We start from the raw sequence: 27,396 nt of genomic DNA on the forward strand, positions 1-27,396 counted from the left end.
ACTGTTGAACCATGTGCCGAGTTTTTGATTCAGAATGACAAAAGGTTGAGCTTAATTTCTAAAACCACATCAAGTAGCTTACAATTCATGTTCAGTTTTTTAATTGCAATGAGGTCCTGTATAGTGCACTAACCTGTATAAAGTAACTTAAGTATACCCCACCTTGAGATTGATAATGCTAGCCCTAACATAATTATTAGAATCTACTCAAGTCTAAAACACTAGGTATGAAAAGAAGGGCCATGCACACGCATATTATTTCCTTAAATATCTTCGAGCAAAATATGTGCACGCGCTTTATTTCTTCTCTAGTAACATTCAGAAAGCACAAGAAAAGAGATGCAGCAAGGCTTCCACTGAAGAATCACTAATGAAAACTGAGCTCTTTGTGAAAAAAAGGCAAGGCAATAAACCACATGTAGTCCAGTAGTACAACCTACTACTACTCCCTTGCCCCGACGAAAGCTCCGGAGCAATTCATACAATGATTTTAACTTCACCAAACCTCTGCAAAGCTCATGCTTTGACGCTGAAGTTTGCGCACTTGATGGAGCCCCTTGCAATGTCAATCTCGATCATGTTTTCCTCCTCACCGATCTCCGGCAAGATGTCTATGAAGTCCCTCCTGTCGAGAACGAACTCCGGCAGGAAGTCAACGAGGAGGTCTTGCTCCTTCTTCCAGAGGCATTGCTCCTCTTGCCCCACATAGTACCCATCAACAAGGGAGATCTCAATAAGACTCTCGTCGTCGTCGTCAGACACCGAGACTTCATCAGTCCACTCTTCACTCACCTGGCAATCTGACGACCCTGACAGGCTTCCAGCCGAATCCACCGGCGCATCCTCGGACACCTCATCTTGTGGCACAGTGCTCTTCTCCTGATGAGCAACCACCTCCATGGAAGTTTTGTGGCTGCTGGTTCTCATCAGTTGTCTGAGGTTCGAGAAGAGCAAGGAGAGGCAGGTGGAGATAACCAGCACCAGCAATGCAAGAGAGGAGGACGTGGAGAAAGAAGAAGAGGAATACATACTGTAAAGGCTACACGAAATGAGTAGAAGCGTGAGTTGTATGGCCATTTGGGATCTGGGAAGCATCAAGAACTTGCTCACAATCACAAGGGCAGGAAGAGCTTTAGTGGCCCAAATGATGCAGCGATGCTAAAGAAGAAAGAAGCCATGATGAGGCACAGCATGGAACAAGGAATTGCTGCTGCTTCCTTTACAATAACAAACCTGCACAGGGAAAGCAAAGGTTGTGTGCTTGTCTACCAAATGGATTTGTGAATTGACACAAAGAGGAAAAGGAGACCAGAGAGGGAGGAGGAGTAGGGCTCACCATGTAGGACGCGTATGCCGCAAATATTTAATCTGAGACTGATGGACGTAAAGGTAATTGCAACAGTTAATGCTTAGAAAACTGAAACTTTCTGGTGAACTGTTACCAGTGCTGCAGTGCACACCCCATGTCCTTTTGTGAAGCTGTAGGTTAAGTTATTAAGAGGTAACTGTTGGCTTGGCATCATGGTCAGAGAGTTGTTAAGTGCTGCTTGACAGAAATATTTAAGGCGTGGTCCATCCATGGTTCTATAGGATGGCAACAAGTAAGGCAGGGTTGGGTTGTGTTTAACAAGAGGGTGGCCATGTGCATGGGGTTAATTAAAGTTTACCACATGGGCCTCCACTAGACAATTCGTCTCTTCCACTCTTTTTTACCTTATCAAAAGCAGCGTTTTACCTTTTTTCATGGAAGGTGAGACCGTAATGAATCCCCCCCCCCCTTCTCTTGCCCTCCCCTCTGCAATTAAAGCTGCCCGATGTTCATGATTTGCTCCAATCCTCCCTTTCGTCACAAAATTATGTACTACGATAAATACAGCAACTTGCTGCTTTGTGTTTACTGATTACTAAAAGTCGCTGACAGAGCTGGATGCACTAATAATCCCGGCACCGTCAGTCATCAACATAAACATGTTGAAGTTTTGGTATCCTTCTATTCTCTAATAGTTCAAGTATTTTCAGTAGTCATTTCGCGGAACAAGATAAGATCTCAGAATCACCGCTGTTGAAAAAAAAATGGTATCCTATGTTGTCCACAAACATAAAACTCTTCTACTGGGGTGGCATCAAACTTGTTATGTAGGCATGTAATAAGGTAAAGAAACAAGTTTAGCCAACCCATTAGTCAAAGTGCCAAAGTGAGGGACGTGCTGGAAGGTGATAGTAACACCCAGTTTTTTCCATTTAATTGCAAACAGGTAGCATAGAAAGAAGACAATTGTTCAGCTTGAACAAGATGAGGGCACCATTGTTGGTCAAGAGAACCTTAAATCCTACATCTCCAATTTTTATAACCCATTCGGATCCATTGTGTCTAACTTTGTGTCGATGGATTAAAACACGGTGCAACCAATGGGAGATGGTAGCACGGGATACGTACAACCGGTTTGGGTGACGGTTCAATAGTAGGCTATGTGTGTAGGCATATATTCAATTTTTTGCTGGCTTGTTTTTTTGTCTTTCTTGTACTTCAGAACTGGAGCTTGATAGTGGAACCTTAATAAAATTTGGCTTTGTTCATCGCAAGATGCAGAGGCTGGGGTTTATCTTTTCTAAAAAGAAAAAGAAAAAATTGGAGTACCTGAGTCAACAGATCTACTTTGAAATTCTCAATCTTAGCTACTTCAGTCTAATCTTTCACCAAGCTCTACTAGTAGTATTATATCCACAGTATTGGAGAGCTGGGTTGCAAAATAGCAGATCAGACAAGTACGAAGGATAAAAAAACACATGATTCACCGACAACATAACCTTTGAATTCACCGACAAAAATGTTTAGAATTTTTAGGAAAAAAATGTAGCAACATGACCCTATAGTTTCCCCAGGCTACTCCAAAGGACTATCTGTTACCAGGAGGTACATAAAGCTGGGAACAATAGGATACAACAAATGAACAATTCTAGTTTCTATTAGTCTCGCTTGTTAGTTGGCCCATCTATACAAGGAGAAGGCACAATACGGTTTTGTTTTTTCTAAGACTGAAACATCAATTGAGTCATATAGAAAAAGGTCATCCATTCCGTACAGATTTCTTTAGACATGGGAAAGTTAAGATATTAGACCATACCTAGAGGACTAGAGGCACAACTGAACATCAGCAGATCAGTTCTGCTACCAGAATTCACCACAAGAGCACTTCCCAACTTCAAAATGGTGGAAACGAGTAGCGTCTCTCACAATAATCTTCCTCTGGAAAATTTCACTAATTAACTTCATCACTGTATGGCAGTCCCCACAGACCCGGAGGTTCTTCACCACCCGGATCACCGACCCCGGAAGAGACTTGAGGATTCCAAAGGCAACAGCCAGCCTCTCACTGTGCAAGAAAAGATGGTGCTCCTTTTCATGCTCCTCCAGATCATGCATCACAGAACTGGTATCAGGGACATAGCCCCTTCGGCGCATCTCCGAGACTAATTCCTCGAGAAAAACTAGAATTTCTTCTCTCATATCAACCGGCACTTCCCCAGCATGAAACAGACGAGATTCTCTTCCAACTTCAACCCAGCTATACCCAGGCTCTTTATTTATCTTCATATTAGCCATGAGTTTTCTCACCGTGCTCACAGACCCCCATTTGCCATTCACTGCATAGACATTAGATAACAAGACACATGTTGAAGGATATTTTGGTCCCAGCTCTAACAGATTATCAGCAACCCTGACACACATTTCAGCATCGTTGTGTTTCTTGCACGCGCTCAAGAGGGCCCCCCAAGCAGCTTCATCTGGCTCATATGGCATCGTAGTGATGAGTTCTTCAGCTTCTGATAAATGGCCCGAGCGACTAAGAAGATCTAGGTAGCATGTATAGAGTTGTAATCCAGGGTTGATGTCATACTCCCGCTTCACTGAGTCAAACAGTTGCCGACCTTTCTGAACAAGACCAGCGTGGCTACATGCGTAGATCAACCCAACAAATGTCACCTCATTGGGCTTCACTCCTGAAAGAATCATCCGGTCATAAAGAGCAAAAGCCTCCCCTGCTCGACCATGCTGAGCCTCTCCAACAATCATTGTCGTCCACGAGATGATATCACGCACTGTAATCTCTTCAAATACTTCTCTAGCGGAGTGTATATCGCTACATTTGGAGTACATGTCAACCAATGCATTCCCAACCATCATGCTGGACAAGAACCCAAGCCTCATGGACAAACCATGCAACTGCCTACCCAGAACAAGCGCAGCCAGGTCAGCAGCCCCACCAGTTACAGCTGACAACACAAATGCATCATCAATAGTGATGGCATCCCGCCTCATCTCAACAAACAGCTCCACCGCGCTAACACTCTCGCCAGCTCTTACAAATCCTGATACGAGCGCAGTCCATGCAAAGAGGCCGCGTCCAGGCATGCTCCGGAAGAGCTCCAGCGCCTCATCAGTATAGCCGTTCGACGCGTACCCAGAAACAAGTGCAGTCCACACGACGTTGTTCTTGGCACTCATACTATCAAAGACCTTCCTGGCATCATCCGGAAAACCACATTTACAGTACATATCGATCAGAGAAGACTTGACGACATCGTCTCCGCTATACGGGGAAGCAACGAAGTGTCCATGGAGCTGCTTACCAAGACTGAGGCTTCGCAACCTGGCGGAGGCGCTGGCGATGGAGGCGAGGACGAAGTGGTCGGGCTGGAGGACGTCAGCAGAGAGCATGCGACGTATGATCGGGAGCACGAGGTAAGGAGCATCGGAGTTGGAGACGGCGGTGAGGAGCGACGAGTAGAGGTGGAGGTCCCGGCGCGGGCTTTCGTCGAACACCCTGCGGGCGTCGGGGAGGAGACGGCACTTGGCGTAGGCGGAGACGAGAAGGGACGGCGCGGGAGGGTGCAGCGCCAGGCCATCCTTGAGGAGACGCGCGTGGGCGCGGCGTACGGCCGTCGGTGACCCGCCCGCGGCGCGGACGGCGGCTACAACGGCGGCGGCGGGGGAGAGCATGCGTAAGCTTTTTTTGAACTTAGCATGCGTAAGCTTTGAAATGCTGTATTCTCGTTTGTTCCTCTGCTGTTCAGTTCGGCCTAAGGTTCGCTGGTTCCCTCTACTCATTCATCTCCGCACTCTTAATTTTTGCTCAATTTTCTCCACTCCCTTGTGAGAAACCCTCATAACTGGGCATAACAGACGTTGACGTCCGGTCAAAAGCTTGACCGTTAACTCTGACTAGTGGGGTCACGCTGGGCTGTGTCGTCCATTCGACCTGACAAGTGGGGCCGCATTGGGTGGTGTCGTTGTTCGACCGTTGGACCATCCCTTGCATTAAACGTCTGCGCGCGTCGCCAGGACAGAAGACTGCTATGCATGCACCCAGCAAAGCCTGCCTGCATGCGTCGATCGAGCCTGCATGCACCGATGCCACGATCCCACAATGCGCCGACCGAGCATGCATGCGCCGATGCGTCCGCCACAATGCATTGACCGAGCAGCTTTCTTGCACGCCAGCCGCCACGGATGCAGCGACGGTCACTGCCACTGGTTCCTCTCTTCTAGCTAGGTGGCTACATATTTGTGGCTTCTGTAAAAAAAAGAGTCACTCCCTTTCTTAGCTCTACTCATTCATCCCTACTAACAAAGCTTGCTTGCATGCGCTAGGTGGTTACTAACAAGGGAACCCTACTAACAAGTCGAGCTCTCTAAGAAAACAATCAACAAATTGTAGTCCCAATATGTAGATAGGGCCAACAAGCTCATAGCACGATCGCATAGTTCAAACTAGAAAGAACTTAATAATAGAATAGATAGAAAACTTAAGCCAACAAGCCCATAGCAACTCCAACATAGTTCAATTACAACTTAACATAACATTGACTAAAAAAAGGAAGATAGAGCGTTTAGAACCCTAGCCGCCGCCTTCTCCACCTTGCTCCTCCTCCGGGCGCCCTTTTCACTACTCCTTCGGGGCGTTGTCGATGGGGTACGGAAGAGTGTGCATGCGCATCGCGGTGGGAAAGATGTTGGTGTACTCCGTGAACCTGTTGTGGGTGGTGAAAGCGATGAACTTGGGGCCACACCAAAACACCCGGCCGAGGAGGTAGAAGGCGTCGAATGTGTTGGTGAAGTGGGCAAGGAGAGCAACCACCACCTGGTTTTGGATGACCTCCTCGACGCGGAACATCGTTGGAGATCCCCTCGGGAGGTGGTGGTAGCCGGACGCGAGGAAGAACTCGGTGAAGTTCCTTGCGGCCCTCAGACTTGATATCGCCCACACACGTAGTGTGCGATCAACGTACACGCCGGTAGGGTAGAGCCTCTCCGACACGGTGGGTGGGAAGCGGTAGGTTGGTCCGATGTACTGCATTGCTGAGGGATGTGCAGAAGAAGGAGAAGGGGTCGAAGAGCAAGAAGGGCAGATGGATGAGGGATGGCAGAGGCAGAGGGTGGGAGATGGCAGAGGCAGAGTGTGGCTTAAATAGCCGTAGTTCTACGTGTTATTTGGTCGTGGCAATAATGAGGTCAAATGTGAAGTTAGTAGCCCATTTGTCAAACCCACCGCAACATCGAGAGTGTACACGTGTGGAAAACGGTGGTTTGAAAATAAGAAGAAAAAGAAGCTAATTGCACATATGGGAATCCGTGGTCATATATATATTATATGAACAAAAAGAGACAATTTTTGAAGGGTTTGTGGCCATTTTGCATGATAAAAATAAATTTAGAAATTTGGTCATTTTGCATGATAAAAAAAGATAGAGGGCTTGTGGCCATTATATAAATTTAGCCCTTATAAATTTGGTCATTTTGCATTTGTATAGAAAAAAAGAACTTAATTTCGTACGCAGTGTCAATTGTTGTGTAATTTCAAACGATGCAAAAAAAGAGCCAACACGTTCACAAAAAACAGAGCCAGCACGTTCACAAAAAAAATGCAATTCGACGGCCCAACCAGAGCTTGGTTTCTTTTTGGGCCCAATAACAACGGTTTTTTTCGCGGAGTCAGTGGTGGACGAGCAGCCGAGCACAACCAACAGGATCGCTTCTCGCGGATCGCCCCACGATCCAATGATGCAGAGCCGTCCTTGTGATCCAACGGCCCGGAGCCTGCACGCAGCCTGAATTCCTTCCAGAAGACCACATCTGAGGGTTGTGGCTTCGCGCCAGGGTATGATCAGACGACTGACGATCGGAGCTAGGGTTAGGCGAAACCCCGCGGGGTTTAGAGGGGTTTTGAGCTGGTCAACGGGGTTACGAAAGCTTTGACTTAGCGTAACTAATTTAGAAAAAGTCGAAAAATATGAAACCTTCGCCGTTCGTTGTTTTATAAGACACACTAACGAGGAAATATATTAAACTTGGTCTATGGTCATTTTTATGAAAAAACCCTAGCTGGCACGATCGAGGTCAAATGAGCACCATTAATTTTAAAAAATCAAAAAAATATGAAACCTACGCACAATGTTGTCTTATGTGACATGTTACTAATCAAAAATCATAAATTTGATCTATGGTCATTTTCATGAGAAAACCTTCACACATATGAGCTATCACCTACAAGATTTCACAGACTTCAAGGAGATGAGGTAGGGTTACTGCCCGAGAGTTCGCCCAATGTCGGTGTCAAAACCGGCGGATCTCGGATAGGGGGTCCCGAACTGTGCGTCTAGGCGGATGGTAACAGGAGACAAGGGACACGATGTTTTACCCAGGTTTGGGCCCTCTTGATGGAGGTAAAACCCTACGTCCTGCTTGATTGATATTGATGATGTGGGTATTACAAGAGTAGATCTACCACGAGATCAAGGAGGCTAAACCCTAGAAGCTAGCCTATGGTATGATTGTTGTTCGTCCTATGGACTAAAGCCATCCGGTTTATATAGACACCGGAGAGGGCTAGGGTTACACAGAGTCGGTTACAATGGTAGGAGATCTACATATCCGTATTGCCAAGCTTGCCTTCCACGCCAAGGAAAGTCCCATCCGGACACGGGACGAAGTCTTCAATCTTGTATCTTCATAGTCTTGGAGTCCGGCCGATGATGATAGTTCGGCTATGACACCCCCTAGTCCAGGACTCCCTCAGTAGCCCCCGAACCAGGCTTCAATGACGACGAGTCCGGCGCGTATATTGTCTTCGGCGTTTGCAAGGCGGGTTCCCCTCCATGTTCCATGTGTTTGCCGAATAGTGTCCGGTTTCTTCATAAATGTTGCGCTCCTTGGCTTCCACGTCCAATAATGGCCCTCTTCCACGTGTTGTATGAATGCGAAAAGCCAGGGTATTTTTACATTTTACCCCCCTAGCTGCGCGAATAAGCCGCCTATAAGAGAGGCGAGGATCCAGATCCGAATCACACCATCCTCCTTCCGCAAGTACTCATCAAAGTGCATCTGACAAAAATCCATTCCAACATGGACAGTCGATGCGGCTCCTCTTCTCGCGCTCCCAGTCCTCAGCCAGGAGATTGGAGGAGATGCTCAGTCCCGCATAGCGAGTTAGTGACGCTCCAAGCAGAGGGATACCTTCCCCCAGCCTTTATGGTTCCGGTTCGAGCCGGACTGGCCACCTACAAGGGTGGGAAGCAGGCGGAGAGCGTCCCCAATCCCTCCAAAGGAGAGCGGGTATGCTTCGTCCCCTACTTAATAAGGGGACTCGGATTTCCCATACATCCGTTTCTCCGGGGGCTCCTGGAGTTCTATGGACTCCAACTTCACCACCTTACACCTGCCTCCATTTTACACATCGCGGGCTTTGTAGCTCTTTGCGAGCTGTTCTTGGGCATCGAGCCCCATTTTGCGCTGTGGAAGAGACTGTTTTGCCTCGTACCCCGTTCTCACGAGGGGTCGATATATCAAGTGGGCGGAGCCGAAATATGGCGCATCGCCGGGACCGGATATCTATCCGGAACCCCGAAGAAGGCGTCCGAAGACTGGCCTTCGGAGTGGTTCTATATGGAAGACGCCCCGCTGCCGGATCCAGTTCGGATCGGCCTCCCGGAGTTTAGCAACGCTCCTCTGAAGAAACGCCTGAGTTGGCGCCCGCGGAGCCCTCAACGGGAAGATGATAGGAGCGTCCAATATCTGATGGGCCGGATACGGTTACTGGCCCATTCCGGATTAACCATGATTGGAGTCATGGCCACATGCATTATGCGAGGGGTGCAGCCGCTCCAATATAGGGGCCACCCCATGTGGGATTTCAACGGGGAGAATGACGCCACCCGTCATGGCCGCAAGGGGCCGGGATCGGCCGCCGATCTGGTGAAGATCCTGTCCGGCTTGTACAAGGGGGAGAAGGAGGACTTCCTCCGCACGAGTCCATTGAATGGATTCTCCATGAATAACCCTCGGAGCTGGGTAAGCGGACGTTTATATATCCGATCCGTGCTTTCAAAGATAAGTGTCTTACTTTATGATTTCGACGCAGGAACTGCGTCGGGATGTGGAGGGCATAGAAAGCCCGACTCCACAACCCGAGGATCCGGGAAGATCCCTTGATCCGACCTCGGGAGAGGATCCGGACATAATGGTGGAACTGATTGACGGGGTGTTCCACCAGCTCAGCATAGACAATGCTCTAGTCGCCATTACGGCTGACTACCCCGGTTTATCTCCGGCTTCCCAGGTGAGTACGACCGAAGTCCTAACACCGTTACTTTTTTAATGCTTATTTCTGACCACCGTGTACCAACGGTGCTTCACAGGAGGTGCCTTTACGGCGGGAAGCCGAACCCGCGGCGACTGACCAACCAGGGTCAGTGCGGCCCAGCAGGCGGAAGAGGAGTGCGGCGCGAATTGAAATGTCGCTGCAAAGGTATGGCGCACCATTGTATTTTAAGGGAAAGACTCCTATTAATACTCATGATTCTTCCAGGAGAAAGAGCGCTCGCCGGACTGAGCCCGGAGAGGTTGCCAACCAAGCCTCCGCCAGCCAGGCTCCAACGCCTGGTCCGGAGGGGGAGGCGAGCGCAAGGCGCGAGACGGATGCTCCTCCAACGGAGGATGCCGACAGGTTGTCCGCCACCAGGTCTGAGGTGGAGAGCACCATGAATCACAGGCGTCGTCGAACAGTTCTTCATGACGCGTGTTTCTCCCCAGAGGTGTTGAATGCCTTTAATGCGGGAGACGCGCACCTCCGTGCTGCTCAAGATGGTTTAACCAGAGCCACGGAGCAGTATGTAAAAGACATACGGGTGGGGAATTTTAATAGTTATATATGCCAGTAGCCCCCGAGACTTAAAATAGTTAAACTAACTGATTTAAGGATCATTTGTTATGCAGGATCTTACGGAGAAGAATACCCACGTGTCCCAGGAGCTTCAAGAATGCAAGGCCCAACTTGAGGCTGCACTAGCCGCTTCTGGGGGAGCCACAGAGACCCCCTCTGGTAATTCATATTTCGAAAAGAGAAGTAGCTTATGAAGTGAGGCATGTGTGTATAATCTGACAATAATATTGCAGAGGGTGCCGGAGGGTGCCGGACTAGATCCGGACAAGCAACATCTGCTGCGCCAGCTGAAGGCCGGCGAGAAGGTGCTTATGAGGGTGCAGCAGGAGAGGAACAAACTCCAAGATGCCAACACCCAGCTGGGCGAAGAACTAAAAGATGTTCGGGTCCAGCTGTCTAACTCCGTAAAGGAGAATCGGCGGCTTCGTCGCGGCATTTACAGTAAGTGCTTGAGCAAACTCTTTTGAAAAGAAGAGTTCGGCGAGGAAGTCGATTGACAGATATGTGTCTGTAGGTGTGCTCACGGGTCGTCCGGCGGAGGAGATGCCTGGTTCCACGGGAGACCCTCTTCCCGAGCTGCTGCAACTGCACGAACGTGTTCGGCAGGCGATGAGCGGCGTCGTTCAGGCCTTATGGCCTTCCGTCTCCCTACCCGAGGGTCTTGGAGGGCTTGCTGAGAAGCTTCAGGGAGTACGGCAGCGTTTCCGTCTGTGGAAGATATCGGCCTGCCGTCAAGGCGCCAGGGAGGCCTGGGCCATGGTGAAGACGCGGTACACGAAGGCTGATCCAAACCACATGGCCGAGGTCGGACCTGTGGGGCCCGATGGGAAGGAGATCCCTGTGAGCCTGATGTACGGCCAAGTAGAGTTGGCCGCGAAATATTCCCAACGGGACTGTAAATTAGACAGCCTGTTAGATGGGATTGAAGAGGAGTACAATCAGTCAGTTTGACGATGTAATTTAAAATGACATGTAAAATGCCTTCTAGCCGGATTGTAGATCGTTTGTCTTTGCGGACCTTTTCGCTTCAACCTCGGGACCCAACAGTCCGGAGTGTGTCCGAATACCCTTACGGTTATACAAAAACCGGGGCATGCATGGAGACAAGGCGTAGGGGTCATAAGTGCTTTATCAGACAAGTGCCCAACTAGCTATGTTATATTACATGGTTAGTAAGAAACATCTTCCAGGGAGAATAGTTCCGTTAGGGGTTCCTTTCCCTGGGAGGCATGCCCTAAAGTGCATGTCCGGACTGCGAAAAGAGCAGAAAAAGCATCTGGGGGCAGATAAATAAATAAGTAATAAATCATCTTTCAGGTCACCGACCGAATATTCCCTTAAGAACGCTAGCCTTCGGCTTCACCCAGTCTGAGGTACACATCCGGCTGACCCGGCAGTAACAATCGCAGAGGTGCTCCCTTTACCTCCTAGCCGAACAATCGGGAACGTAGGGGTAAGCACAGGAGCCAGGCAACCCAGCTTGGCCAAAACTTAAGTCATATCGATGCATATAATGGTGAGTAAAAGGTACATGCGGAAGTATGACACATATGTTGGGCCTGAAGCCCATATAAATAAGCTTCTGTTAAAGAAGCCCCCAGGTATAACGAATGCGAGTAGCACATCAAGTGAGTGCGAACAAAGCGCAAATCAGCCCTCAAGAGGCTTGTACTGAAAGAGGGAGGAAAAAGGAGGGAAAACAAAGACAGCAAAAAATATGAAAGGTGGACGGAGGAAGGAGACGAACTCTGAGTCCGGTGCTAGGCGTAGAATCTTCGGAGACGGGCTGCGTTCCATGGGTTTGGCTCGAGTCGGTTGTTAGATGCGTTGTGTAGACGGTATGCATCGCCGGTAAGGACTTGGTCGATGATGAAGGGACCTTCCCATTTGGGCTTAAGTTTGTCCTTTTTCTTGTCCGGCAGGCGTAGAACTAGCTCGCCAACATTGTAAGTTTTGGCCCGTACTTCTCTGCTTTGATATCTTCGAGCCTGCTGCTGATAGAATGCGGAACGGGATTTTGCCACGTCGCGCTCCTCCTCTAAGGCGTCCAAACTGTCCTGCCGATCCAACTCGGCTTCTCTTTCTTCGTACATGCGCACGCGAGGTGAGACATGAATTATATCGCAGGGCAAAACTGCCTCAGGGCCGTATACCATAAAAAATGGTGTGAATCCGGTAGTGCGGTTTGGCATGGTCTGCAGCCCCCAGAGTACGGAGTCGAGCTCCTCTACCCAGTGCATGTTAGATTCCGTGAGGGACCGCACTAATCTGGGTTTAATGCCGCTCATGATTAGACCATTTGCTCGTTCCACTTGACCGTTAGTTTGAGGGTGATAGACTGAAGCGTAGTCGAGCTTGATGCCCATGTTTTTGCACCAGAGTTTAACCTCGTCGGCCATGAAATTCGTGTCGTTATCAGTGATGATGCTGTGGGGGACGCCAAAACGGTGTACTACCCCAGATATGAAGTCTATCACAGGTCCGGATTCTGCCGTTTTAACCTGCTTGGCCTCTATCCATTTGGTGAATTTGTCCACCATGACCAATAAGTATTTTTGCTTGTGGGTTCCCCCTTTAAGGGGTCCAACCATGTCAAGCCCCCAGACCGCGAACGGCCAAGTGATGGGTATAGTTTTGAGGGCGGTGGGTGGCATGTGGCTTTGATTAGCAAAGAGCTGGCAACCGACGCATCATTGGACTAAGTCCTGAGCATCTGCCCGGGCTGTCGGCCAATAAAATCCTGTACGGAAGGCCTTGCCTACAAGGGCCCGGGCTACGGCGTGGTGCCCGCCGAGTTCGGCGTGAATTTCAGCCAGGAGATTTCGCCCTTCCTCTTCGGAGATACACCTTTGAAGGACTCCGGTTGTGCTTTTCTTATAAAGTTCTCCCTCATGAACCTTGTAGGCTTTAGATCGCCGAACTATGCAGCGGGCCTCATTTTGGTCTTCGGGAAGTTCCTGCCTAATTAAGTAGGCTAGGAATGGTTCCATCCACGGGGCAATTACTGCCATTATTTCGTGGGCTGAAGGTGTTATTTCATTGGCTGAGCCACCGATTGTGTCAGAATGTTCCGTGTTGGGTGGTGCAGTTGGTTCCGGGTTGTTATCTCTGGACTCCTCTTCCAATAATACGGATGGCTTAAAGAGCCGCTCCAGGAAGATGTTTGGAGGGACGTCATCGTGTTTTGCGCCGATGCGTGCCAACATGTCTGCTGCCTGGTTATTATCCCGGGCTACATGGTGGAATTCGAGTCCTTCGAACCGAGCTGACATTTTTAGGACGGCGTTACGGTAGGCTGCCATTTTCGGATCCTTGGCGTCAAAGTCTCCATTTACTTGGGATATTATGAGGTTTGAATCCCCGCGCACCTCTAGGCGTTGAATGCCCATGGAGATTGCCATCCGGAGACCATGTAGAAGGGCCTCGTATTCGGCTACATTGTTGGAGTCCGTGTACATTATTTGAAGTATGTATTGGATTGTGTCTCCGGTTGGGGACGTCAAGACGACACCAGCCCCCAAGCCAGCCAACATTTTGGAGCCGTCGAAATGCATGATCCAATTGGAGTATGCACCGTACTCTTTAGGGATTTCGGCTTCGATCCATTCGGCGATGAAGTTAGCCAAAACTTGCGACTTTATAGCTCGCCGTGGTTTGTAGGTTATGTAAAATGGTAAGGGCTCAATGGCCCATTTTGCAATCCTGCCCGTCGCATCGCGATTGTTTATAATATCATTGAGAGGTACTTCGGAGGACACCGTTATGGAACACTCTTGAAAGTAGTGCCGCAGCTTCCGGGATGCCATGAACACCGCATACGCTATCTTTTGATAATGTGGGTACCGGGACTTGCATGGAGTTAAGACAGTGGATACATAGTACACTGGTTTTTGAAGAGGGAATTTGTGCCCTTCTGTTTCTCGTTCGACGACGAGTACGGCGCTGACGACTTGAAAGTAGTCAATTTCCATTTTTTGGAGGGTTTCCTCGTAGATGAGGTTTAATCCGCCGCCGCCATCCATGAGTACCTTGGTATGACGAAAGCCGTCCACTATCGGACTGAGGACCAATGCGGCTGGTGCTCGGGCTGTTCGGAATTTAGGTTCGTCGCTGGCATTGAAGGTGATAGCCGTGTCGCTCCATGGATTTGTTGTTGCTACTTGGTAGACTTCAGCGAGGCTGCGGATTGTTCGTTTCCACATATTATTTGATGCGAAAGTCTCGAAGACTGTTAATACCGTACTGGTACTGTTGGGCTGGTTACGCGGGGCTAGAAAACCTTCGCCACTTTTGGCCACCTGCCGTAGTATCCAACATGCTCGAAGGCTATGTGTTGGAGTGGTGCCCTCTGTACTATGGATTTTACAGGGTGTTCCGTGCCCTTTAGGGGGTTTTTTCTTTTTGGTTTTTAACCCAGATGCTTGAGTATGACGCACCCTTTTATTTCGAACTAGGGTTGTGTTCAGGGCCGGATTGTCCCAAAACCTGGTTTCGGTATTCCAGGCACTCTCCATCGCACAATATTTTTGTACTATGGTCGCCAGGTCGGCGAAGCGTGTAACTTCGCGATGACTTATGGCGTTCATGATTCCCTTGTCCGTGCAATTGTTGCAGAAAATTGAGATTGCGCTTTCCTCACGGCAGTCCTTTATCCTGTCCATAACCAGGAGGAATCTGGCCCAGTAATGATGTACTGTTCCATCGGGCTCTTGCCGTATTTGAGATAGATCGCTTATGTTTGGGTGGGCGGGCGGAATTAAATTCGGAACCCCGCCCAATCTAAGGCTCAAAGGCCGAGAAGTTTCCGGATTTGGAAGCTTGGATTGCTGGATGTTATCCAACAAATCTGGTCCGATGCCTGACTTTAGGTTCAGTACTTGATTGACGTCCATCCCTCCGCGGGAATCCGGCATGGAGGGATCGGGAATCCAGACATAACTGGTCTTTAACATAGAAGAAGAGTCGCCGCGTTGTTCCTCTACCACAACAACGTGGTGGGTAGCCTGGGGAGAGTTAATTTCTCTCAGATCGGTTTTAAGCCCAATCTGATCGTAGTCTGTAGTGACTCCCAGGGCGGCGATGCGATCCAAGAGCTCATTTACGGAGGAGAGCTCCATCGGATCTAGCTGCTCTGCGAATTCCGAGTTGACATGAAGATCGCTTTTGATGACCTGAGAGGTCATTGTCGGAGCGGCGGCCGAACAGGCGGTCATAAGAAAACCGCCTAGCCGGATAGTTTTGCCGGTGGCCAAAGCTCCGTTGACGACGGCACTGTCTTTAAAGACGGGAAAAGGCATCCCTCCTGATTGCGACGTCACAGAGGAACTCTCAATGAAAGCACCAATGTCGGTGTCAAAACCGGCGGATCTCGGGTAGGGGGTCCCGAACTGTGCGTCTAGGCGGATGGTAACAGGAGACAAGGGACACGATGTTTTACCCAGGTTCGGGCCCTCTTGATGGAGGTAAAACCCTACGTCCTGCTTGATTGATATTGATGATGTGGGTATTACAAGAGTAGATCTACCATGAGATCAAGGAGGCTAAACCCTAGAAACTAGCCTATGGTATGATTGTTGTTCGTCCTATGGACTAAAGCCATTCGGTTTATATAGACACCGGAGAGGGCTAGGGTTACACAGAGTCGGTTACAATGGTAGGAGATCTACATATCCGTATTGCCAAGGTTGCCTTCCACGCCAAGGAAAGTCCCATCTGGACACAGGACGAAGTCTTCAATCTTGTATCTTCATAGTCTTGGAGTCCGGCCGATGATGATAGTTCGGCTATCCGGACACCCCCTAGTCCAGGACTCCCTCAGTAGCCCCTGAACCAGGCTTCAATGACGACGAGTCCTGCGCGCATATTGTCTTCGGCATTGCAAGGCGGGTTCCTTCTCCAAATAATTTATAGAAGATTGTGAACACCAGGATAGTGTCCGGCTCTGCAAAATAAATTCCACATACCACCGTAGAGAGAATAATATTTACACAAGTTCAATCTGCTGACGTATTTTGTGGCGTGACGTCACACCACTACCAAGCCTTTACTCGAATTATTTTTATTGTACCACCTCAGCGCGTTTAGCGAAGCGGTTTCCTTGGCACGTCTTGTCGAAGCAGAGATCGTGTTCCCCTTATTCCAGGATTCTCATTAATACGGACATGGGTAACCCAACCGCGCCCGTTGCCACGCCCCCTCCATCGAAGGTGGGTTCCAAACGGTCACGGGGACGACTCTTGGTGTTCTCCCTCTTTATAATGAGACCAAGGCCTGTTCTTTTTCTTCAACCTTCAGTGGAATCCGCCCCTTTCCCCGAGTTCCAACACCCAAGGCTCCAGATTTGGGTACTTTCGACCTTCGACAATCTCCGGCTCCGACCTACGAGGCCGGTGGATGCCCTCCTCTATCACGGAAGAGGACGTGCTCAAGCTGAGAGACGCTAGGTACTTAACCTACGAGATTTCGCATAGGCTGCCTGCCCAAGGGCAAGTTATTCCTACTCTCGAGCCCGGCGAGAGTGGCGTGTTCGTGTCTCACCTCTGTCGGGGTTTAGGCTTCCCAATGGATCCCTTCGTGAGGGGGCTCATGTTTTACTATGGGCTGGAATTTCACGACTTGGCTCCAGAGTCCATCCTCCACATCTCATCATTCATTGTCGTCTGCGAAGCCTTCCTCCGCACTACCCCCCACTTTGGCTTGTGGCTCAAAACCTTCAACGTGGAGCCGAAGATGATTGCGGGGCGTTAGGCAGAGTGCGGCGGGGCAGTTATAAACAAGAGGGCCGATGCTCCATGGCCCGAGGGCTCTTTTCAGGAGGAGCTCAGTTTGTGGCAACAGGAGTGGTTCTATATCACCGCTCCTAGGGGCAGCAGGCAGAGGCCGCCGCCCGTCTTTCGCCCGGGCCCTCCACAACGGCTGACGTCATGGGTCAACAAAGGGCTTGACTGGGGGCCGTCCAAAGATGTACCCCTGTTGCAGGGCCGGGTTCGAGACCTCCAGGAAGGGGAGATCAATCTGGTCGTAGTGACACAGGTTATGGTAATTCAGCGCCTTCTGCCCTGCAAACGTCGCCCCCTCCGCCGGTGGGAATTTAATCTAGAGGGACCACGAGCTCTCCAACACTTCATGGGTTTGACACCCGTGGAGATGTACGAACTGTTCTTCGGATCACAAGAGATGCGTCCGGACTTGACCGAGGATGCTGGCCTAAGCTGCAATCGCCCGGTTACTCAAGTAAGTAGCCCTGTGTCCGGACACATTGTCCATTTATTTATCATGGGTTTGCCTTTTAACCAGCTATCCCTTGGACAGGAGTGGATAGCGCAAGCAAAATTGATACGGTGTCCAGCCCCCCTCCCTGAGACCACGCCGGATCCCGTGTTAATTAAAATGTTGGAGGTTGCACCTTCGGAGGAGGGCAAAGGGGGGCACAGGGAAACTACCACCTCTGCCAAGGAGGCTTGCAGTGAGGGGGGAAACGAGGGTCCCTCCCTCCAGGGGGAGAAGAGGACCGCTTCCGAAGACCTGGAGGCCAAGGCCTCAAAGTGGGGAAGGAAATCACCGGAAGGTCCCGTGCCGGGAAGAGCCCCGGCCGCACAATCTCCCCAAAGGAATCAGCCCTCCAGCAAGCCGTAAGTAAAAAAAGGGGGGTTTTGTAATAGGGGACATCCCTACTTTATTTCTAAGGTTAACCGAAGTTTTCACCTTGTAGTTCAGATCTCAGCCCTTCTCAGCAGAGCTCATCTTTGGGGGACCTTCGTCCGAAGATGATGGAGAGCGAAACGCCTCCATCTGTCGCCCCGTCGGGCGGGGCGGACGACCCTGAGGTGTCGTCACGGAGGGTCTCCCCGAGTCCGGCGGGGCCGGGGAGTTCGGCACCCACTGGAGTACGGCCGGTGGAGCTGCAGGATTTGCTCGAGAGGGCGTCTATCTCAGAAGATCACCGCACATTAATGAGTATGGTGATTGAAAGGATCTCATCCGCCGAGAGCAGGTTGTATGAGGCCGTCGGAAGCTTGCTGACGGGGTTTGAGGTACGCAAAAAATGACATACCTTTTGATAGTTTTGCACATGGAGTGCGCCCTGTATAGATAGTAGCCCCTGAGACTTGGTATGCTGTCAAAAGTGACAGCGTGCCGAGGATCATAATCTCAGTTATAGAATGTCGCCTTTCCTATGCAGGTGGTGGAACGATCGGTGGCTAGCTGGACTGACGGAGCTGCCGAGCTGAAGCGGCAACTCGACGTTGCGGATGCGGACATCGCGCTGGTCAATAAACGACTTGATGAGTCACAAGGTAAGTGGTTGCTCCGCGGTCACCGAGTAAGGGAGCTGATGCCCGTTCCTTACAATTTGTATGCTTGATGCAGATGGTGCCGCTGCTATGGAAGACCTTCGAGCATAGCTTGCTCGAGCCAAGGAGCAAGCCAGGAAAAGTGATGCGGCTGCCTCGAAGGCAGCGGAAGAGCTAAAAGCCGAAAAGGCTGTTCACTGCCGAAGCAGGGAGGAGATGGCCGGAATGGCCGTGAGATTAAAAGATGCTACCGACTGCTATGAGGTTCTTGAAAGAGAACGCCGAGCGGAGCAAGTGGACCTGAAGAAAGCCGTCGCCGAAGCCAAGGATGCCCGTAGTGCGATGCGGGCTATGAAGGAGGAACTGCGTCAGGCCGGAGACATTGCGGCTGGAAAGCCCTTTCTGCTGCGTAGGAAGTTCACGGATCCGAAGTATGCTCAGTTGGGCCAATTGTGTGGTGCGGAGGATCCTTATCTGGATTTGGCGGCGAGTGCGGCGGACGCAGTCATGCACTTCTGAAGCCAGAAGGATCACGAAATGGAAGAGCTTTTCTGGTCTCAATTCCATAGTCCGGAGCGTCCACTTCCGTTGACTGATCGGTTGGCGGAGTGGGCATGTTGTTTTCGCCGGAGATGGGTTGCTTGTCCAATTCATCCTGTTCGGATGGTTGCTTGGTGGCATGTTCGTCGTCCACTGCTTCGCCCTGTTCTAAGGCCGGGTCAGTATGGGTGCCGTTGTTATCGAGGCGGGACTTCGGGCGGCGCTTGCGTCACCGTTTTGGTTGTTTGTCGGGGGAGTTGTCCTTCGCCACGTCCCGTTGTTCCTTGTTATCGCTTCCTTTTGGCGTATCCACCATGTATACGTCGTGAGTTGAGGTGGCTTTCCAGTGCCGAGTAGGCGCTGGTTCTTGGTCGTCTCCGGCATCGTCGTCCATACCGTCGATGTCTTCGGAGCCGAAGTCTAGCATGTCGGTTAGATCGTCGACAGTGGCTACTAAGTGGGTGGTGGGTGGGCTTTGAATTTCTTCGTCATCCGCATCCCAACCGTCCTGACCGCAGTCCGGCCAGGGCTCTCCTGATAACGAGAGATACTTTAGTGAACTCAAGATGTCGCCGAAAGGTGAGTGTTGAAAGATGTCCGCAGCGGTGAACTCCATGATTGGCGCCCAATCGGATTCGATTGGAGGGGGCGCGGGAGGTTCGGAGTCCGGCGAGGAGTCCGGCACGTCGGAGTCACGAGCTTCATGAGGGACTAGGTCAGTGTTCGGCTCCATTGCCGTAGAGGTTGCAGCCCCCGAGGCGGTGTCTAGCCACCCATCCTCGATCTGCGTAGCCGGCTCCGAATTAAGGATCAGAGCGGACTTGTGTGCGGCCTCCAGGGCACTGTCCGGCTGCAGAGTTAAATCATGCCCATCGTGATAGTGCGGCGCGCTCGGCTGTGGCTCGAATCCATCGAAGATCAAGTCTCCGCGGATGTCAGCCGTGAAGTTCAAACTTCCAAATCTGACCTACCGACCAGGGGCATAGCTTTCGATCTGCTCCAGATGGCCAAGTGAATTGGCCCGCAGTGCAAAGCCGCCGAATACGAAGATCTGGCAGGGGAGAAAGGTCTCACCCTGCACTGCATTGTTGTTGATGATTGAAGAAGCCATCAAGCCTATCGGTGACGACACAGAGGAACTCTCAATGAAAGCACCAATGTCGGTGTCAAAACCGGAGGATCTCGGGTAGGGGGTCCCGAACTGTGCGTCTAGGCGGATGGTAACAGGAGACAAGGGACATGATGTTTTACCCAGGTTCAGGCCCTCTTGATGGAAGTAAAACCCTACGTCCTGCTTGATTGATATTGATGATGTGGGTATTACAAGAGTAGATCTACCACGAGATCAAGGAGGCTAAACCCTAGAAGCTAGCCTATGGTATGATTGTTGTTCGTCCTATGGACTAAAGCCATCCGGTTTATATAGACACCGGAGACGGCTAGGGTTACACAGAGTCGGTTACAACGGTAGGAGATCTACATATCCGTATTGCCAAGCTTGCCTTCCACGCCAAGGAAAGTCCCATCCGGACAAGGGACGAAGTCTTCAATCTTGTATCTTCATAGTCTTGGAGTCCGGCCGATGATGATAGTTCGGCTATCCGGACACCCCCTAGTCCAGGACTCCCTCAGTAGCCCCCGAACCAGGCTTCAATGAATGCGAAAAGCCAGGGTATTTTTACGTTTTACCCCCCTAGCTGCGCGAATAAGCCGCCTATAAGAGAGGCGGGGATCCAGATCCGAATCACACCATCCTCCTTCCTCAAGTACTCATCGAAGCGCATCTGACAAAAATCCATTATAACATGGACAGTCGACGCGGCTCCTCTTCTCGCGCTCCCAGTCCTCAGCTAGGAGACTGGAGGAGATGCTCAGTCCCGCATAGCGAGTTAGTGACACTCCAAGCAGAGGGATACCTTCCCCCAGCCTTTATGGTTCCGGTTCGAGCCGGACTGGCCACCTACAAGGGTGGGAAGCAGGCAGAGAGCGTCCCCAATCCCTCCAAAGGAGAGCGGGTATGCTTCGTCCCCTACTTAATAAGGGGACTCGGATTTCCCATACATCCGTTTCCCCGGGGGCTCCTGGAGTTCTATGGACTCCAACTTGACCACCTTACACCTGCCTCCATTTTACACATCACGGGCTTTGTAGCTCTTTGCGAGCTGTTCTTGGGCATCGAGCCCCATTTTGCGCTATGGAAGAGACTGTTTTGCCTCGTACCCCGTTCTCACGAGGGGTCGATATATCAAGTGGGCGGAGCCGAACTATGGCGCATCGCCGGGACCGGATATCTATCCGGAACCCCGAAGAAGGCGTCCGAAGACTGGCCTTCGGAGTGGTTCTATATGGAAGACGCCCCGCTGCCAGATCCAGTTCGGATCGGCCTCCCGGAGTTTAGCAACGCTCCTCTGAAGAAACGCCTGAGTTGGCGCCCACGGAGCCCTCAACGGGAAGATGATAGGAGCGTCCAATATCTAATGGGCCGGATACGGCTATTGGCCCATTCCGGATTAACCATGATTGGAGTCATGGCCACATGCATTATGCGAGGGGTGCAGCCGCTCCAATATAGGGCCCACCCCATGTGGGATTTCAACGGGGAGAATGACGCCACCCGTCATGGCCGCAAGGGGCCGGGATCAGCCGCCGATCTGGTGAAGATCCTGTTCGGCTTGTACAAGGGGGAGAAGGAGGACTTCCTCCGCACGAGTCCATTGAATGGTTTCTCCATGAATAACCCTCGGAGCTGGGTAAGCGGACGTTTATATATCTAATCTGTGCTTTCAAAGATAAGTGTCTTACTTTATGATTTCGACGCAGGAACTGCGCCGGGATGTGGAGGGCATAGAAAGCCCGACTCCACAACCCGAGGATCCGAAAAGATCCCTTGATCCGGCCTCCAGAGAGGATCCGGACATAATGGTGGAACTGATTGACGGGGTGTTCCACCAGCTCAGCATAGACAATGCTCTAGTCGCCATTACGGCTGACTACCCCGGTTTATCTCCGGCTTCCCAGGTGAGTACGACCGAAGTCCTGACACCGTTACTTTTTTAATGCTTATTTCTGACCACCATGTACCAACGGTGCTTCGCAGGAGGTGCCTTTACAGCGGGAATCCGAGCCCACGGCGACTGACCAACCAGGGTCAGTGCGGCCCAGCAGGCGGAAGAGGAGTGCGGCGCGAATTGAAACATCGCCGCAAAGGTATGGCGCACCATTGTCTTTTAAGGGAAAGACTCCTATTAATACTCATGATTCTTCCAGGAGAAAGAGCGCTTGCCAGACTGAGCCCGGAGAGGTTGCCAACCAAGCCTCCGCCAGCCAGGCTCCAACGCCTGGTCCGAAGAGGGAGGCGAGCGCAAGGCGCGAGCCGAATGCTCCTCCAACGGAGGATGCCGACAGGTTGTCTGCCACCAAGTCTGAGGTGGAGAGCGCCATGAATCACAGGCACCGTCGGACAGTTCTTCGTGACGCGTGTTTCTCCCCAGAGGCATTAAATGCCTTTAATGCGGGAGACGCACACCTCCGTGCTGCTCAAGATGGTTTAACCAGAGCCACGGAGCAGTATGTAAAAGACATACGGGTGGGGAATTTTAATAGTTATATATGCCAGTAGCCCCCGAGACTTAAAATAGTTAAACTAACTGATTTAAGGATCATTTGTTATGCAGGATCTTACGGAGAAGAATACCCACCTGTCCCAGGAGCTTCAAGAATGCAAGGCCCAACTTGAGGCCGCACTAGCCGCTTCCGGGGGAGCCACAGAGACCCCCTTTGGTAATTCATATTTCGAAAAGAGAAGTAGTTTATGAAGTGCGGTGTGTGTGTATAGTCTGACAATAATATTGCAGAGGGTGCCAGACTAGATCCGGACAAGCAACATCTGCTGCGCCAGCTGAAGGCCGGCGAGAAGGTGCTTATGAGGGTGCAGCAGGAGAGGAACAAACTCCAAGATGCCAACACCCAGCTGGGCGAAGAACTAAAAGATGTTCGGGTCCAGCTGTCTAATTCCGTAAAGGAGAATCGGCGGCTTCGTCGCGGCATTTACAGTAAGTGCTTGAGCAAACTCTTTTGAAAAGAAGAGTTCGGCGAGGAAGTCGATTGACAGAAATGTGTCTGTAGGTGTGCTCACGGGTCGTCCGGCGGAGGAGATGCCTGGTTCCACGGGAGACCCTCTTCCCGAGCTGCTGCAACTGCATGAACGTATTTGGCAGGCGATGAGCAGTGTCGTTCAGGCCTTATGGCCTTCCGTCTCCCTACCCGAGGGTCTTGGAGGGCTTGCTGAGAAGCTTCAGGGAGTACGGCAGTGTTTCCGTCTATGGAAGATATCGGCCTGCCGTCAAGGCGCCAGGGAGGCCTGGGCCATGGTGAAGACGCGGTACACGAAGGCTGATCCAAACCACATGGCCGAGGTCGGACCTATGGGGCCCGATGGGAAGGAGATCCCTGTGAGCCTGATGTACGACCAAGTAGAGTTGGCCGTGAAATATTCCCAATGGGACTGTAAATTAGACAGCCTATTAGATGGGATTGAAGAGGAGTACAATCAGTCAGTTTGACGATGTAATTTAAAATGACATGTAAAATGCCTTCTAGCCGGATTGTAGATCGTTTGTCTTTGCGGACCTTTTCGCTTCAACCTCGGAACCCAACAGTCTGGAGTTTGTCCGAATACCCTTACGGTTATACAAAAACCGGGGCATGCATGGAGACAAGGCGTAGGGGTCATAAGTGCTTTATCAGACAAGTGCCCAACTAGCTATGGTATATTACATGGTTAGTAAGAAACGTCTTCCAGGGAGAATAGTTCTGTTAGGGGTTCCTTTCCCTGGGAGGCATGCCCTAAAGTGCATGTCCGGACTGCGAAAAGAGCAGAAAAAGCATCTGGGGGCAGATAAATAAATAAGTAATAAATCATCTTTCAGGTCACCGACCGAATATTTCCTTAAGAACGCTAGCCTTCGGCTTCACCCAGTCTGAGGTACACATCCGGCTGACCCGGCAGTAACAATTGCAGAGGTGCTCCCTTTACCTCCTAGCCGAACAATCGGGAACGTAGGGGTAAGCACAGGAGCCAGGCAACCCAGCTTGGCCAAAACTTAAGTCATATCGATGCATATAATGGTGAGTAAAAGGTACATGCGGAAGTATGACACATGTGTTGGGCCTGAAGCCCATATAAATAAGATTCTGTTAAAGAAGCCCCTGGGTATAACGAGTGCGAGTAGCACATCAAGTGAGTGCAAACAAAGCACAGATCAGCCCTCAAGAGGCTTGTACTGATAGAGGGAGGAAAAAGGAGGGAAAACAAAGACAGCGAAAAAATATGGAAGGTGGACGGAGGAAGGAGACGAACTGAGTCCGGCGCTAGGCGTAGAATCTTCGGAGACGGGCTGTGTTCCATGGGTTTGGCTCGAGTCGGTTGTTAGATGCGTTGCGTAGACGGTATGCACCGCCGGTAAGGACTTGGTCGATGATGAAGGGACCTTCCCATTTGGGCTTAAGTTTGTCCTTTTTCTTGTCCGGCAGGCGTAGAACTAGCTCGCCAACATTGTAAGTTTTGGCCCGTACTTCTCTGCTTTGATATCTTCGAGCCTGCTGCTGATAGAATGCGGAACGGGATTTTGCCACGTCGCGCTCCTCCTCTAAGGCATCCAAACTGCCTTGCCAATCCAACTCGGCTTCTCTTTCTTCATACATGCGCACGTGAGGTGAGTCATGAATTATATCGCAGGGCAAAACTACCTCAACGCCGTATACCATAAAAAATGGTGTGAATCCGATAGTGCGGTTTGGCGTGGTCCGCAGCCCCCAGAGTACGGAGTCAAGCTCCTCTACCCAGTGCGTTTTACATTCTGTGAGGGACCGCACTAATCTGGGTTTAATGCCGCTCATGATTAAACCATTTGCTCGTTCCACTTGACCGTTAGTTTGAGGGTGATAGACTGAAGCGTAGTCGAGCTTGATGCCCATGTTTTTTGCACCAGAGTTTAACCTCGTCGGCCGTGAATTTCGTGCCATTATCAGTGATGATGTTGTGGGGACGCCAAAACGGTGTACTACCCCGGATATGAAGTCTATCACAGGTCCGGATTCTGCCGTTTTAATCGGCTTGGCCTCTATCCATTTGGTGAATTTGTCCACCATGACCAATAAGTATTTTTGCTTGTGGGTTCCCCCTTTAAGGGGTCCAACCATGTCAAGCCCCCAGACCGTGAACGGCCAAGTGATGGGTATAGTTTTGAGGACGGTGGGTGGCATGTGGCTTTGATTAGCAAAGAGCTGGTAACCGACGCATCGTTAGACTAAGTCCTGAGCATTTGCCCGGGCTGTCGGCCAATAAAATCCTGTACGGAAGGCCTTGCCTACAAGGGCCCGGGCTGCGGCGTGGTGCCCGCCGAGTCCGGCGTGAATTTCAGCCAGGAGATTTCTCCCTTCCTCTTCGGAGATACACCTTTGAAGGACTCCGGTTGTGCTTTTCTTATAAAGTTCTCCCTCATGGACCTTGTAGGCTTTAGATCGCCGAACTACGCAACGGGCCTCATTTTGGTCTTCGGGAAGTTCCTGCCTGATTAAGTAGGCTAGGAATGGTTCCGTCCACGGGGCAATTACTGCCATTATTTCGTGGGCTGGAGGTGTTATTTCATTGGCTGAGCCATCGATTGTGTCAGAATGTTCCGTGTTGGGTGGTGCAGTTGGTTCCGGGTTGTTATTTCCGGACTCCTCTTCCCATAATACGGATGGCTTAAAGAGCCGCTCCAGGAAGATGTTTGGAGGGATGGCATCGCGTTTTGCACCGATGCGTGCCAACACATCTGCTGCCTGGTTATTATCCCGGGCTACATGGTGGAATTCGAGTCCTTCAAACCGAGCTGACATTTTTAGGACGGCGTTACGGTAGGCTGCCATTTTCGGATCCTTGGCATCAAAGTCTCCATTTACTTGGGATATTGCGAGGTTTGAATCCCCGCGCACCTCTAGGCGTTGAATGCCCATGGAGATTGCCATCCGGAGACCATGTAGAAGGGCCTCATATTCGGCTGCGTTGTTGTAGTCCTGTACATTATTTGAAGTGCGTATTGGACTGTGTCTCTGGTTGGGGACGTCAAGACGATGCCAGCCCCCAAGCCAGCCAACATTTTGGAGCCGTCGAAATGCACGATCCAATTGGAGTATGCGCCATACTCTTTAGGGAGTTCGGCTTCGGTCCATTCAGCGATGAAGTCAGCCAAAACTTGCGACTTTATAGCTCGCCATGGTTTGTAGGTTATGTCAAATGGTAAGAGCTCAATGGCCCATTTTGCAATCCTGCCCGTCGCGTCGCGATTGTTTATAATATCATTGAGAGGTACTTCGGAGGCCACCATTATGGAACACTCTTGAAAGTAGTGTCGCAGCTTCCGGGATGCCATGAACACCGCATACGCTATCTTTTGATAATGTGGGTACCGGGACTTGCATGGAGTTAAGACAGTGGATACGTAGTACACTGGTTTTTGAAGAGGGAATTTGTGCCCTTCTGTTTCTCGTTCGACGACGAGTACGGTGCTGACGACTTGAAAGTAGTCAATTTCCATTTTTTGGAGGGTTTCCTCGTAGATGAGGTTTAATCCACTGCCGCCATCCATGAGTACCTTGGTAAGATGAAAGCCGTCCACTATCGGACTGAGGACCAATGCAGCTGGTGCTCGGGCTGTTCGGAATTTAGGTTCGTCGCTGGTGTTGAAGGTGATAGCCGTGTCGCTCCATGGATTTGTTGTTGCTACTTAGTAGACTTCGGCGAGGCTGCGGATTGTTCGTTTCCGCATATTATTTGATGCGAAAGTCTCGAAGACTGTTAATACCGTACTGGTACTGTTGGGCTGGTTACCCGGGGCTAGAAAACCTTCGCCACTTTTGGCCACTTGCCGTAGTATCCAACATGCTCAAAGGATATGTGTTGGAGTGGCGCCCTCTGTACTATGGATTTTACAGGGTCCGTTGAGCCATCCCTCCAGTACGGTTCCGTGCCCTTTAGGGTTTTTTTGATTTTTGGTTTTTAACCCAGGTGCTTGAGTATGACGCACCCTTTTATTTCGAACTAGGGTTGTGTTCAGGGCCGGATTGTCCCAAAACCTGGTTTCGGTTTTCCAGGCACTATCCATCACACAGTATTTTTGTACTATGGTCGCCAGGTCGGCGAAGCGTGTAACTTCGCGAAGACTTATGGCGTTCATGATTCCCTTGTCCGTGCAATTGTTGCAGAAAATTGAGATTGCGCTTTCCTCATGGCAGTCCTTTATCCTGTCCATAACCAGGAGGAATCTGGCCCAGTAATGATGTACTGTTTCATTGGGCTC

The 27,396-nt window shown here is 50.7% G+C and overlaps 2 protein-coding genes across 2 annotated transcripts; both read right to left on the minus strand.

The window, feature by feature from the left end:
• Nucleotides 1–389: 389 nt before the first annotated feature.
• On the minus strand, nt 390–1,768 carry LOC123093040 (uncharacterized). The gene has a single exon (XM_044514918.1). The coding sequence runs from the start codon at nt 1,093–1,095 to the stop codon at nt 517–519; it is 579 nt and encodes a 192-aa protein (XP_044370853.1). The 5' UTR covers nt 1,096–1,768; the 3' UTR covers nt 390–516.
• A 1,285-nt stretch (nt 1,769–3,053) lies between these two features.
• On the minus strand, nt 3,054–5,113 carry LOC123133516 (pentatricopeptide repeat-containing protein At4g14050, mitochondrial-like). Its single transcript, XM_044552996.1, has one exon. The coding sequence runs from the start codon at nt 5,108–5,110 to the stop codon at nt 3,170–3,172; it is 1,941 nt and encodes a 646-aa protein (XP_044408931.1). The 5' UTR covers nt 5,111–5,113; the 3' UTR covers nt 3,054–3,169.
• Between the last annotated feature and the right edge of the window lie 22,283 nt (nt 5,114–27,396).

The sequence above is a fragment of the Triticum aestivum genome, chromosome 1B, assembly GCF_018294505.1.
Source record: "Triticum aestivum cultivar Chinese Spring chromosome 1B, IWGSC CS RefSeq v2.1, whole genome shotgun sequence".
Taxonomy (NCBI): domain Eukaryota; kingdom Viridiplantae; phylum Streptophyta; class Magnoliopsida; order Poales; family Poaceae; genus Triticum; species Triticum aestivum.

Coding starts and splice junctions, on each gene's coding strand:
- LOC123093040 (XM_044514918.1), bottom strand. CDS start 1,095: ATGCTTCCCAGATCCCAAATGGCCATACAACTCACGCTTCTACTCATT.
- LOC123133516 (XM_044552996.1), bottom strand. CDS start 5,110: ATGAGTAGAGGGAACCAGCGAACCTTAGGCCGAACTGAACAGCAGAGG.